This window comes from Oncorhynchus mykiss, chromosome 9 (genome assembly GCF_057628025.1).
Source record: "Oncorhynchus mykiss isolate SJ-2025 chromosome 9, ASM5762802v1, whole genome shotgun sequence".
In the NCBI taxonomy this organism is placed as follows: domain Eukaryota; kingdom Metazoa; phylum Chordata; class Actinopteri; order Salmoniformes; family Salmonidae; genus Oncorhynchus; species Oncorhynchus mykiss.
Genome location: NC_143030.1, coordinates 16,365,594 through 16,380,402, shown reverse-complemented (window position 1 = coordinate 16,380,402; position 14,809 = coordinate 16,365,594). Strand labels below are relative to the sequence as shown.

At 38.2% G+C, this 14,809-nt stretch overlaps 1 protein-coding gene across 11 annotated transcripts; it reads right to left on the bottom strand.

Annotated features, from left to right (window-relative positions):
• Nucleotides 1-1,077: 1,077 nt before the first annotated feature.
• On the bottom strand, nt 1,078-13,983 carry LOC110531520 (butyrophilin subfamily 1 member A1). 11 transcript variants are annotated; one of them, XM_090183646.1, is made up of 10 exons: nt 8,811-8,950; nt 7,509-7,591; nt 7,182-7,217; nt 7,016-7,045; nt 6,892-6,918; nt 6,559-6,630; nt 6,404-6,420; nt 2,130-2,168; nt 1,996-2,022; nt 1,764-1,833 (listed from the first exon to the last, which is right to left on the bottom strand). In XM_090183646.1, the coding sequence occupies exons 2-9, from the start codon at nt 7,510-7,512 to the stop codon at nt 2,017-2,019; spliced, it is 231 nt and encodes a 76-aa protein (XP_090039772.1). In that variant the 5' UTR covers nt 7,513-7,591; nt 8,811-8,950; the 3' UTR covers nt 1,764-1,833; nt 1,996-2,016. The 11 variants fall into 11 exon arrangements, with proteins under 11 accessions (XP_090039765.1, XP_021470406.2, XP_021470405.2 ...); XM_090183639.1 differs by lacking the exon at nt 6,404-6,420 and having other exon boundaries at nt 1,078-1,833; nt 8,811-8,990; XM_021614731.3 differs by lacking the exons at nt 6,404-6,420; nt 7,182-7,217 and having other exon boundaries at nt 1,078-1,833; nt 8,811-9,025.
• Between the last annotated feature and the right edge of the window lie 826 nt (nt 13,984-14,809).

The window sequence follows — 14,809 nt, the reverse complement described above, 5'->3', positions numbered from 1 at the left end:
TTTGGTTACTACTGCCTGTAGCTTTATTATGTATTTGTACCTTAAAACCACACAACTCTAGGGTTTAATTAGTACTCTAAAACCACACAACTCTGTGGTTTTAATTAGTACTCTAAAACCACACAACTCTGTGGTTTAATTAGTACTCTAAAACCACACAACTCTCTGTGGTCTTAATAGTACTCTAATACCCCCAAAACTCTCTGTGGTTTAATTAGTACTCTAATACCCCCAACACTCTTTGTGGTTTTATTAGTACTCTAATACCCCAAAACTATCAGTGGTTTAATTAGTACTCTAATACCCCACAACTCTCTGTGGTTTTATTATTACTCTAATACCCCAAAACTATCTGTGGTTTTATTTAACCATGGGAAAAACAGCTGATGCACAGAGTGCAATGCAGATTATCTTCCATCGTTTAAGCATTTTATTTTAGCTTTAGCAATTATTAACTTTTTGAAGATTGAGTTACTTTAATCTTTTACTTCTTCACTGATCTGAGCGATTTGAGATGGACCGTTTTCCCCTTGATGTAGTTGTAACTGACAACTTATTGATGTAACTGTAGATGTAACTGTAAAAAACTACAAATATCTCTGTTTTGATCCTGTAAATACTCATTATTGTAAAGTGAGACAATATCATCTGCTGTAATGATGTATAAACTAACATATTTTGTTTTGTCATACTCATTTGTCATATTAATGTTCTGTCATATTCATAGTGTATAGTCATATTTATTTATTTTTTAATTCAAAGAATTACTTTATATCCCAGACTGATAGAACTAGAATGTCGGTAGAAATATCTGTAATGATAATATGATCCAACTAGATGTTACACTGTACAACTAACTACAGGCTTCACTGGGTCAATATATATTGTGTCAAGTATCTGGCTAACTAGCTTGCATTGTTGGTCATTGTAAAGATAATCAAGGTTTTATGTGATGGATGATTATTAAACTTGTCAAAACAACTACAGTAGATTGCAGTTGTTTCTTTCAATCCTAGTCATCAATACATTGACAACCAGATACCAAATAAGAACTTGTATTTTTCACAAATCAACATGTTTTAAAACAAAAATGCATGTTTAATCTCACACACAATACTCTACTGAAATAATGAATGTCTAATATATTAATAAAGAATAGGGAACACAACATTGATGCCTGGTTCGATGACAGCAAAGGATGAGAATTAATCCACAATTCTGTACATCACTTAATCGAAAATGATTCACATAGCTTTATACCACAATAAGCTATTGACATACAGGGTATGTGATGAATGATGTTTTTTTATGTTGCTGTAATGGGCAAAATTGTGATTGGATCTGCATCGTTGTTCCAGGGTGAGAAAAGTGGGAGGACATCATCCTGATAACTTGGTCCATTAATAAATGAGTAGATGAGCGAACCTTCTTCTGCATTAAAGAAAGTCACCTTCCTTTCCTGATAATCCAGATAGATACCGACTTTATCTGGAATACCTTTGTCAAGAACATGTTCTTCATCCTCCATGGCTTTAAGTCTTTGCCCATTGGATAGTCTGATTACCCAGAAGCCATTAGTTGGACTGAAAGCCAACGGCCCCTTCCTGTTAGCCGTTTCCTTGGCAACGCCAAGCAGCCAGTCATCCTTCTCCTTCACATTCACCTCCCAGTAAGTCTTCAAAGGACTGCCCATTTTGCCCAACACAAAAGGCTCTTCATCAAAACAGTTTTCAACTTTAATTTTTCTCTGTGGTGATTCATTAGTCCACTGTAGTGAGTTCCCATGTATCTTCAGCTTAGGGTGAGCAGTGTCCACATCCAGAGTAACATCCACTGTGGAGAATGGGAAGACCAAATATTTATTTACTCATCATTTTCATTGTAATTTAATCTTCAGTGATTTAAAGCTTAGTTATAAAGGACAGAGAAAGTGTTTTATTTTATTAGGTATTTTAATTGAGTTGAAAAACAGATTATGTTTTCACAGCCCATTACCTTCATGTGAGCGTGCTTGATTTATATCTGGAAAAAAATACATTTAAAAAAGAATAGCAAAGAGAAATTCAATGTCTCACATATCAGATGAATATTATCTGAAATGATATTGTATTTTAAAAGAGATGCATTACCGAACTTTGCAGTCTTCTTGATGGATCTTGCTGATGCATCTACAATTGTAATGATAAACCAGAATGAGGTATGGAACACAAAGCTAATAACTGGGAAAGATAATGTGTCACTAACAAAAATATACTGACTGTCAAGTTCGTTATAAGGATCGGACCAAGGCGCAGTGTGGGTTGCGTACATTCTTATTTATTTAAAGAATGAACACTGAACAAACTAACAAAAGGGAAATGGCTACCTAAATATGATCCCCAATCAGAGACAACGATAAACAGCTGCCTCTGATTGGGAACCATATCAAACCACGATAGACATGGAGGTTCCGGACTGTGGACCGTCGGTGGAGGTTCCGGACTGTGGACCGTTGTTGGAGGTTCCAGACTGTGGACCGTCATTGGAGGTTCCCGGACTGTGGACCGTCATTGGAGGTTCCAGACTCTGGGCCGTCGTTGGAGGTTCCGGACTGTGGGCCGTCATTGGAGGTTCCGGACTGTGAAACGTCATTGGAGGTTCCGGACTGTGAAACGTCGCCAGAAGCTCTGGACTGGGAACTGTCGCCGGAAGCTCTGGACTGGGAACGATCGCCGGAAGCTCTGGACTGGGAACTGTCACCGGAAGCTCTGGACTGTGGAGGCGCACTGGAAACCTGATGCGTGGTGCCGGCACTGGTGGTACCGAGCTGAAGACATGCACCTCAGGGCGAGTGCGGAGAGGAGGCACAGGACGTACTGGACTGTGGAGGCGCACTGGAGATCTGCGTAGAGCTGGCACAATGCGTCCTGGCTAGATGCTAACTTGAGCCCAGCAAGTGCGGGGAGCTGGCACAGGAAGCACTGGGCTGTGCAGACGCACCGGAGACACAGTGCGCAGAGCCGGCGCAGGATATCCTGGTCCAAGGAGGTGTACTGGAGACCAGGAGCGCTGAGCTGGCACCATCAGTCCTGGCTGGATGCCCATTCTAGCCCGGCAAAAGCGAGGAGCTGGAATAGAGCGCACCGGGCTATGAATGCGAACTGGAGACACCGTGCGCATCACTGCATAACACGGTGTCTGACCAGTCACACGCTCCCCACGGTAAGCACGGGGAGTTGGCTCAGGGCTAACCCCTCACTCTGCCATTCTCCCTGTGTGCCCCCCCAAAAAATCTGCCTCTCGGGCTTCCGTGCTAGCCGTGTCCCCTCATATCGTCGCCATTCCACCTGCTTCCATGTCATGGTCTTCTCCCCTGCCATTACGTCCTCCCAGGTCCAGGATGTCCTCCACTCATCTTTCTCCCGAGCCCAGGATGTCCACTCCTCTTGAACATGCTGTTTGGTCTTTTTGTGGTGGGATCTTCTGTCACGTTCGTTATAAGGAGCGGACCAAGGTGCAGCGTGGTATGCACATATTCTTATTTAAACTTCTTAGGGCTGCAATCCTGTTAATGGGATTGATATGACAACAGACAGTGAAAGTGCAGAGTACCAAATTCAAACAACAGAAATCCCATAATTAAAATTCCTGTATCTTATACCATTTTAAAGGTAATCTTGTTGTTAATTCCACCAAAGTGTCCAATTTCAAATAGGATTTACAGCGAAAGCACCACAAACGATTATGTTAGGTCACCACCAAGTCACCGAAAAATTCGGCCATTTTTCCAGCCAAAGAGAGGAGTCACAAAAAGCACAAATATAGATACAAATAATCACTAACCTTTGATGATCTTCATCATATGACACTCATAGGACTTCATGTTACACAATACATATATGTTTTGTTCGATAAAGTGCATATTTATATAAAAAAATCTCTGTATACATTGGCACGTTATCTTCACTAGTTCCAAAAACATCTGGTGATATTGCAGAGAGCCACATCATTTTACAGAAATACTCATTATAAATGTCGATGAAAATACAATTGTTAGACATGGAAATATAGATACACAAGTTCATATTTCTATCCAAAAATCTGAGTTTACATTGGCGCGTTATGTTCAGTAGTTCCAAAACATCTGGTAAATTTGCAGAAAGCCACATCAATTTACAGAAATACTCATAATAAACATTGATAAAAGATACAACTGTTATGCATGGAACTTTAGATCCCCTTCTCCTTAACCAGTTGAGTCTATGGGGGCGCTATTTCATTATTGGATAAAAAAAACGTGCCCGTTTTAAGCGCAATATTTTGTCACAAAAAGATGCTCGACTATGCATATAATTGACAGCTTTGGAAAGAAAACAGTCTGACATTTCCAAAACTGCAAAGATATTATCTGTGAGTGCCACAGAACTCATGCTACAGGCGAAACCAAGATGAAACTTCAAACAGGAAATGAGCAGAATATCTGAGGCTCTGTTTTCCATTGTCTCCTTATATGGCTGTGAATGCACCAGGAACGAGCCTGCCCTTTCTGTCGTTTCTTCAAGATGTCTGCAGCATTGTGACGTATTTGTAGGCATATCATTGGAAGATTGGCCATAAGAGACTACATTTTCCAGGGGTCCGCCCGGTGTCCTTTGTCTAAATTGGTGCGTAATCTTCAGCTGCAGGCATTTTCTCCTGGGATTCAGAACAGAAAGCACACTTCCACGAACGATATATCATCGAAGAGATATGTGAAAAACACCTTGAGGATTGGTTCTAAACAACGTTTGCCATGTTTCAGTCGATATTATGGAGTTAATTTGGAAAAAAGTTTGGCGTTTTGATGACTGGATTTTCTGGTTTTTTTGGTAGCCAAACGGAGTGATTTCTCCTAAACAAATAATCTTTCAGGAAAAACTGAACATTTGCTATCTAACAGAGTCTCCTCATTGAAAACATCTGAAGTTCTTCAAAGGTAAATTATTTTATTTGAATGCTTTTCTGGTTTTTGTGAAAATGTTGCCTGCTAAATGCTAACGCTAACGCTAACGCTAAATGCTATGCTAGCTAGCTACTGTTACACAAATTATTGTTTTCCTATGGTTGAGAAGCATATTTTGAAAATCTGAGATGACAGTGTTGTTAACAAAAGGCTAAGCTTGAGAGCTAGCATATTTATTTCATTTCATTTGCGATTTTCATGAATAGTTAACGTTGCGTTATGGTAATGAGCTCGAGGCTGTATTCACGATCCCGGATCCGGGATGGCTAAGTGCTAGAGATTAATGCAATCGCTGTGTCAGATTTCAATAAAACTTTACGGAAAAAGCAATCCATGCAATAATCTGAGTACATCGCTCAAACAACAAAGCAGACAAAAAGATATCCACCATATTGGGTAGTTAACAGAAGTCAGAAATAGCATTATAAATATTCACTTACCTTTGATGATCTTCATCAGAATGCACTCCCAGGAATACCAGTTCCACATTAAATGTTTGATTTAGTTCGATAATGTCCATCATTAATGTCCAAAGAGCTACTCTTGTTAGCACGTTTGGTAAACAAATCCAAAGTCATGAAGCGCGTTCCCTAGTTGCAGATGAAAAGTTCCGTTACTGTCCGTAGAAACATGTCAAACGATGTATGGAATCAATCTTTAGGATGTTTTTTAACATAAAACATCAATAATGTTCCAACTGGAGAATTCCTATGTCTGTAGAAAAGCAATGGAACAAGAGATACCTCTCATGTGAGCGTGCATGGTCAGAGCATGGTCAGCTCATGGCAGACCTTACTCATTCCCTTCTCATTCGGTCCCACTTCACAGTAGAATCCTCAAACAAGTTTCTAAAGACGGTTTACATCCAGTGGAAGCCTTAGGAACTGCAACATAACCAATATCCCACTGTGTATTCAATTCCAACCTCCTGTTTGGATTTCTTCTCAGGTTTTTGCCTGCCATATGAGTTATTTTATACTCACTGACATCATTCAAACAGTTTTAGAAACTTCAGAGTGTTTTCTATCCAATGCTACTAATAATATGCATATATTAGCAACTCGGACTGAGGAGCAGGCCGTTTACTCTGGGCATCTCTGGGCACCTTATTCATCCAAGCTACTCAATACTGCCCCCAGCCATAAGAAGTTTAAAGAATGAACACTGAACAAACTAACAAAATAACAAAACGAAACGTGAAGCTATACAAATGAGTGTTGACAGGCAACTTCACATAGACAAGATCCCCCAAACACCAAAGGGAAATGGCTACCTAAATATGATCCCCAATCAGAGACAACGATAAACAACTGCATCTGATTGGGAACCATATCAGGCCACCATAGACATACAAATCACCTAGACCTACAAAACCCTAGACATACAAAAAACCCTAGACAATACAAAAACTAGCGTACCCACCTTAGTCACGCCCTGACCTAACCAAAATATAAAGAAAACAGAGATATCTAAGGTCAAGGCGTGACACTGACTTAATATTGTGTAAGTTGGTGCAAAGTTGGTGCTTACCCAGAAGTTATACAGCATCCTCTGTATTAATGTACAATATTTCTCACCTTTCTTAGGAGATAGTTTGACATGAGTATCTGTCTGTAAAGGGTTTTCTTGCTCTGCAGTTGAGTCATAACCTTCATATCACCAAAACAATAGAATCATGTAAATTAACACTCTTCATCTGAAATATTTTGCCAGACCCTATAACTGCACATGCTCCAAAACCCACCCCCCACCCCACACAAACATTTCCTCCACTATTTATAACATCAAACACTAAAAAATGAAGTGCTGAAGAGTCAGAGATAATGTATTTAAATATACCAACTCATGATTGTCTTCTTTTGTAATAAGTATCCACTAAAAGTATTTAAATTAAGAGATTAAAAGCTTACCCTTCTTTGTTGAATCCACTGTGCTCTCTACGGTATGAAGTAACATGTAATTGAATAATACATTTTCTTCTTTTGAAAGACAAATATCAATATTTTTATGGCAAGGACAAGAAAACAAACTTACTCTGTTCTTCTGGTTTTGAGCCAAAACATCCTGTAAAAGAAAGAAAGAGTTGTGGCTTATTTTGATCCAGAGGTATATGTACTATAGTTGTAATGAATATGGTAGTCAGGGGTAAATTCATGTATTTAGGGTAATGATTTAGGTTTGTATATGCAAGCAACTTTACCCATGGTGATGGTGGCTATTGCCATGGAGATGGTGGCTAAACGGTAACAGCTAACAGTCAAATATTCCTCAATACATCACATCATGTATTTAGGGCTAATGATTGAGGGCTGGATTCAATCCATATTGCAGAAGTATTGCAGATCCACGTTATAGCTCGATTGAATTTTAAAGACAATGTTCAAGAATTTGCGGAGACTGCATTAACAGTAAATGCTGCATACCGTATGTCGGCTCAATCAGAAAATTGCTTTTACATTTGAACTGGGATCTTTCACAATACAGATTTAATACAGCCCTTAAGTACCTATATCTGAGACAGCTTTACCCATGGTGATGGTAATAGCTAACAGTCAAATAGTCCCAGAACAACGCTGTGTCTTGTCCTTCTCCAATACTCAGCCACGGCACCTATAAAGAAACGATCAGCCTCATTTCACGTCTGCTAGGCCTGATTCACAATGTTAACAAAAACCAAGGGACAAGTGTAAAGGAAACATGGCGCCACAAAAACGATGGAAAATGTATTGAGTACAGAGGAAGGCAAACTTTATCTCTCCTTAATATTTTAATTGGAAAAAGTAACTTGCAATGCCTCTGGTCAGTCTCAAACACAGAATTGTTATTGTGATACCACCAAAAGAAATGGGTGATCTTGAATGGTTTTGTGATACGCTCAACTCTGTGGTATTAAGCATATTATAACTAACACCTCAAATTAATGTAACTTTATTTAAAGTGTCTGTGCACACTCCATAACGGCCTATGGCATGGTTATGACACCCATAATTACAATGAATATATTAATGTGACACAGAGTTTGATCAATTCTATAACGCGCCTGTTATAACATCTGGTACGTAGACACTTATGTAGCATGTAATAACATATGAAATAAGTTGTCATGCAGACTGTGTAATATCAGTTGTTATTAAAAGGTGACATAAGCACATATGACAACAGGATGAACAGTTCTCTATAAAACACATTATAACTAGTGTTATAACATCTAATGCCGTTAATCATAACTATTTAAAACTACTCATGACATTACATTACTTATGACAAATGTAATAATGTGTTATATAGCTGTTATAAAGGCTTTATTAATATATGAATAAGGTCACCTATAGTAAACTGTTACCTTTGGGACTCATTGGAACAAGCACTAAAAGTTACCAATTGTGTACAATTATTTGAAGTAAGTACCTGAAAGTACCCACTGATACCTTATAATGTCCTAGCAAATGTGTAATTTATATACCCGTAAAATAAAGTACTACCGAAATCACTTCCTACTGTGCTAGTTCAATTCCAGAGACATTTCTAGAAAAGATTACATTCTAGAAGTGATTAGTTAGTGTTACAAAGGCAGTACTTCAGTCATCCTGTTGAAGGCTTGTCGTTCATGGATATTTCAAGTTGTCTCATGTCAAAATGATTATTGCTTAACCCACTAGTATAAAAGATGAAAGACACAGTAATAAAACAATAACGCTGAATGGTTAGTCAGCAAGGGGAAGGGGGGAGAGAGAGAGAGAGAGAGAGAGAGAGAGAGAGAGAGAGAGAGAGTGAGAATCAAGGAAGATTCATTTCAGGACACTATGGTGTTTATTTTTCAGACACTTACCTTGTGTATATATGAATGGCCTGTTTTGTTGTATATGTACCACCTATAGTCTCAAATATTATTCATTCCAACTTCCCATTTACCAAATTGCTAATGCTAAAGGCTATTGAGTAGCCATAATTATGAAACAGAAATATTTGATAATGAGACAGCATGCTCTAGCTCCTCTGGTTAATGTGTAACCAGTCAGTTGAACCTTCCAGCAAGAATCACGTAGGGAAACAGGGAGGGTCCAGGTTTTATCAAGACATCTGTATCTTATTGGCTTCCTCATTACACTACTTTATAGGAAAGCTGCCCCTCTCCATGGCCAGTTTAGTTACTGCAAGCCAAATATATACTCTATGCCAGTGATCCGCAAACTTTTTTGTCCCACGACACCATTTTGATATTTGAAAATTATCGCCTTAAAACAATTAAAATGAACACCAAAAATGTTTGTTTTTCTAAATGCCATTTGGTGCATTTTATTTGGTGCTGTGGCAGTCAATTGAAAAACATTCTAAAAGTATTTCTGATTTCTGATTTTCTCAACTCACCCTCACATATTTTTAATGTGGGGCTATGACAGTGAATTGCAAATGAGACTGACATAATCAGTGGCAATTTTAGCGTGTAAATAATGGTGTGACATTTTTTTACTTTTGATTTATGCATGCCAGAAAAGCCACTACACAACACAACACAACAATAAACAAAACATTAATTGCAATATAACGGTGACAAACCGTGCTCACAAACTGGTAGGGCCTACATAAAGCTGTCCCAACAGCAGAGTTCCAACAGCAGTCCCAACACCTTACCACTGCTACACCTGGCTATCAGCAGAGCCTTGTCTGGCAGCGAAACAGTTCATTCAGCCTCATTTACTGCCTTTTAAAAAAGCATAGCTGATATGGCTGACTTGCTAAACAGATGTGGTGTCTTCTTGCAATTGAGATGTACAAACTATGGCATAAGGGGACAATGAGCGGATAAGAGGCAATCCATAACATTGATTAAGACATTAATGAGAGAGCTAGGACTGACGTAGTCAATATAACTATTTGTTCAGCACTTTTAAAATGTACTGCGACAGAATTGAGAACATGGGCCATTCTTACAGTGTTCTCCCTGACAACCAAGTCAATATTTGATTGTTATTTAATACTTTTATATTTAATACTTACAATATTTGATGGTAACATTTCTCTAAAACAGGCTATAGGCTGAATGTGCACCACCAAGTCAGAACAGTAGGCTAAGTTATGAGGGGAAAAGGGAGCAAATTATTATGGTGAAGCACATGGGCTACTAACAGCTTCCTACACAACAGACATTGTTTGCAAACTGATGTGTTACCTGTATTAAAATAACATGCAAAGCAGGCCCCCCCAAAAATAGGTGGTGGATCACCTGTCGTGGCTTCTGCCCCACCTGCCCTGAACGAAGGGTCCCCACTGGACATGATGTGTCTTATCTCACCAGCACTAATGAGATGGTTGTGCTTTATGCATGTCGTGTTGGAGCTTCTCAAAGTCAGTGGGGGTTGTCGACAGTGCGCAACTCATCTCTGCTGTCACATCCAGCCTGGATTGATATTTGGTTTTAAAGCAGATGAGAGCATTGAGTCAAGCATCACACAGATATGGCCTGGCGAAGGGTACCATGAGTTTTATAGTGCTTTCACGACAACAGGGAACTCAGACAAATACGAGGTCAAATCATGATGTCAGTAATCTTCAAGTCGGAAAGACAGAGCATTAATATATTAACAAAAAATATGGACACAACGTTGATACCTGGTTAGATGACAGCAAATTAACATAGAAAGTAATCCACAATTCTGGATATTACTTAATAAAAAATGTTTTGCATAGCTTTAAACCATGACAAGCTATTGACAGACAGGGAATGCAATCATTTATGTTTTTCTATGTTGCTGTGATGGACAAAATTGTGATTGGTTTTGCATCATTGTTCCAGGGTGAGAAAAGTGGCTTGACATCATCCTGATAACTTGGTCCATTAATAAATGAGTAGATGAGTGAATCTTCTTCTGCATTAAAGAAAGTCACCTTCCTTTCCTGATAATCTAGATAGATACCAACTTTACCTGGAATACCTTTGTCAAGAACGTGTTCTTCATCCTCCATGGCTTTAAGTCTTTGCCCATTGGATAGTCTGATTACCCAGAAGCCATTAGTTGGACTGAAAGCCAACGGCCCCTTCCTGTTAGCCATTGCCTTGGCAACTCCAAGCACCCAGTCTTCCTTCTCCTTCACATTCACCTCCCAGTAAGTCTTCAAAGGACTGCCCATTTTGCCCAACACAAAAGGCTCTTCATTAAAACAGTTCTCATTGTCAATGTTTCTTTGTGGTGATTCATCTATCCACTGTAGTGAGTTCCCATGTATCTTCAGCTTAGGGTGAGCTGTGTCCACATCCAGAGTAACATCCACTGTGGAGAATAGGAAAACAATATATTTTATTCACTTATTATTTTCATTGTAATTTAACCTTCAGTGGTTTAAGTATTAGTATTATATTTTATTTTAGTAAGTATTTTAATTTAGTTGAAAAAACGATTATGTTGGCAGAGCCCATTACCTTCATGTGAGCGTGCTTGATTTATATCTGGAGAAATATATATATATATATATTTCAATATATACTCTACATTAATATATACTCTACATGAGTATCACATTTCATATTAATATTTTCTGAAATTATATTGTATTTAAAAGAGATGCATTACCGAACTCAACTCACCTTTTTCTGGAGATAGTTTGAGCTGAGTTTCTGACTGTGAAGGGTTTTCTTTGTCTGCAGTTGAGTCATAACATTCATATCAACAAAATAATAGAATTCTCCTTAAGTAATTTAAATAAACATTCTTCCTCTGAAATTTTTTGTCAGATCCTATGCTTTCCATCAATGTCATGTTTTTGTTGTTTATTAGTTAACAAATGTTAGGTTAAAACTTCAAACACCAACATATTAAATCCTTATGAGTCAGAAATCATGTATTTAAATATACCAACTCATGACTATCTTTTTGTAAAAAAATTCCACTAAAAATATTTAAATTAAGAGATTAATAGCTGACCCTTCGTTGTTGAATCCACCGGGCTCTGTACTGTATAAAGTAATATACTGTTGAATAACACATTTTCTTCTTTTGAAAGACAAATATGCATATTTTTATGGCAAGGACAAGAAAACTAACTTACTCTGTTCTTCTGTTTTTGATTCCAAACATCCTGTAAATGAAGGAAACAGTTTTTGACCCAGTGGTATATGTACTATAGCTGTAATCAATATTGTAGTCAGGGGTAAATTAATGTATTTAGGGTAATGATTTAGGTTTGTATACGCGAGCAAGCTCTACCCATGGTGATAGTGGCTATTGCCATGGTGATGGTGGCTGTTGCCATGGCTTGTCATGATGGTGGCTAAATGGTAACAGCTAACAGTCAAATATTCACCAATATATCACATAATGCATTTAGGGGTAATGATTGAGGGCTGGATTCAATCTATATTGCAGAATTATTGCGGATCGGCGTTATGGCTTGATAGAAATTTAACTGCAATGTTCCAGAATTTGCGGTGGCTGCATTCACGGTAAATGCTGCATACCGTATGTGGGCTCAATCGGAAATTTGCTTTTAAATTTGAACGTATAGCTTCCACGATACGGATTGAATCCAGCCCTTAAGTATATATATCCGGGCAGCTTTACCCATGGTGATGGTGGCTAAATTGTATTCGTTAACAGTCAAATAGTCCCAGAACAACTCTGTGTCTTGTCCTTCTCCAATACTCAGCCACGGCACCTATAAAGAAATGATCAGCCTTATTTAACGTCTGATAGGCCCGATTCACGATGTTAACAAAAAACCAAGAGACAAATGTAAAGGAATCATGATTCCACAAAAACTATGGAAAAGTTATTGAGTTGGGAGGAAGGCAAACTTTATATATTATTAATTGTTTAATTGGTGAAAGTAACTTGCAATGCCTCTGGTCAGTCTCAAACGCAGAATTGTTATTGTGATACCACCAAAAGAAGTGAGTGATGTTGAATGGTTTTGTGATACGCTCAACCCAGTACATTCATAACTGTTTTATAGCACCTCAAATTAATGTAACTTTATTTAAAGTGTCTGTACACACTCCATAACGGCCTATGGCATGGTTATGACACCCATAATTACATTTAATATATTAATGTGACACAGAGTTTGATCAATTCTATAACGCCCCTATTATAACATCTGGTACGTAGACACTTAAGTAGCTTGTAATAACATATGAAATAAGTTGTCATGCAGACTGTGTAATATCAGTTGTTATTAAAAGGTGACATAAGCACATATGACAACAGTTTTATAACATCTTATGCCGTTACTCATAACTATTTAAAACTACTCATTACATTACATTACTTATGACAAATGTAATAATGTGTTATATAGCTGTTATAAAGGCTTTATTAATGTATGAATAAGGTCACCTAAAGTAAACTGTTACCTTTGGGACTCAGTGGAACAAGCAGTAAAAGGCATTTGGTATCAGGTAGTTATCAATTGGGTACAGTTATTTGAAGTAAGTACCAGAATGTACCCATTGATACCTTAAAATGTCCTAGCAAATGGTGTCATTTAAATACTGTAAAAGAAGTACTACCCATATCACTTTCTACTGTGCTAGTTCAATTCCAGAGACATTTGAAGAAAGGATGACGTTCTAAACGTGAGAATTTTGTTTCAGAAAGGCAGTATAGTTATCCTGATGAATGTGTTCTGTTCCAGAGATATTTCAAGTTGTCTCATATCAAAAGGATTATTGTTTAAAACTTTAGTATAAAAGCTCTAAGACCCAGTAATAAAACAATACCGCTGAGTGAATCAAAGAAGATTGATTTCAAGACCATATGGTGATTATCTTTCAGACACTTACCTTGTGTACAAAACCTGTCCTGTTATGTTGTATATGTACCACCTATAGTCTCAAATATTATTCATACCAAGTACCCATTTACCAACTGACTAATGCTAAATGCTAGCGAGTGACCATAACTACGAGAACAGAAAGATTTGATAATGCGACAGCATACTGCAGCTCCTTTGGTTAATGGGTAACCAGTCAGTTGAACCTTCCAACAAGAATCACGTAAGGAAACTGGGAGGGTCCAGGTTTCATCAAGACATCTGTATCTTATTGGCTTCCTCATTACAGTACTTTAATAGGAAAGCTGCCTCTCTCTCATGGCCAGTTTAGTTACTGGAAGCATTATATATACCAGGGGTTCCCAAACTTTTTTGGCCCACGACCCCATTATGATATCTGAAAAGTATCGCGACCCCAACCATGTAAAAAAACATGCTATTAACAGCCTTTGTTTACTTTAGATTTTGGGGCTATGGCAGTCAATTTAAAAACATTCTAACAGTGTTTCTGAATGTCTTCTCAACTCACCATCACATATTTTTAATGTGGGGCTGTGACAAATCAGTCTGACATGATGTATCTCACCAGCACTAAGGAGATGGCTTCATGCATGTCGCGCTGGACCTTCTCAAAATCAGGGGATGTGGTCGATAGTGCGCACCTCATCTCTGCTGTCACATCCAACCTGGATCGATATTTGGTTTTAATGCAGATGAGAACACTGAATCTAGCTTCACACAGATATGAGCTGCCGAAGGGTACAATGTATTTTATTGTCCTTCTAAGACAACATGGACCTCGAGGTCAAATCATGACATCATTGACTTTCAAGTTGGATATTCATGCTCTAGAAAAAAGCCTGAGTTCTCGAGCTTGATGCCCTCAATCTCACACAAATTATCAATGAACCCACCAGGTACAACCCCAAATCAGTAAACACGGGCACCCTCATAGATGTCATCCTAACTAACTCACCCTCCAAATACACCTCTGCTGTTTTCAATCAAGATCTCAGCGATCACTGCCTCATTGCCTGCATCCGTAATGGGTCTGCGACCAAA

What these genes read in the sequence shown, in the direction of transcription:
- LOC110531520 (XM_090183639.1), bottom strand. An exon ending in CAAACTATCTCCTAAGAAAG is followed by an intron (nt 2,169 to 6,558) that starts GTGAGAAATATT and finishes TTACAATTGTAG; the next exon opens with ATGCATCAGCAAGATCCATC. An exon ending in CAAGAAGACTGCAAAGTTCG is followed by an intron (nt 2,023 to 2,129) that starts GTAATGCATCTC and finishes ATTTTTTTCCAG; the next exon opens with ATATAAATCAAGCACGCTCA.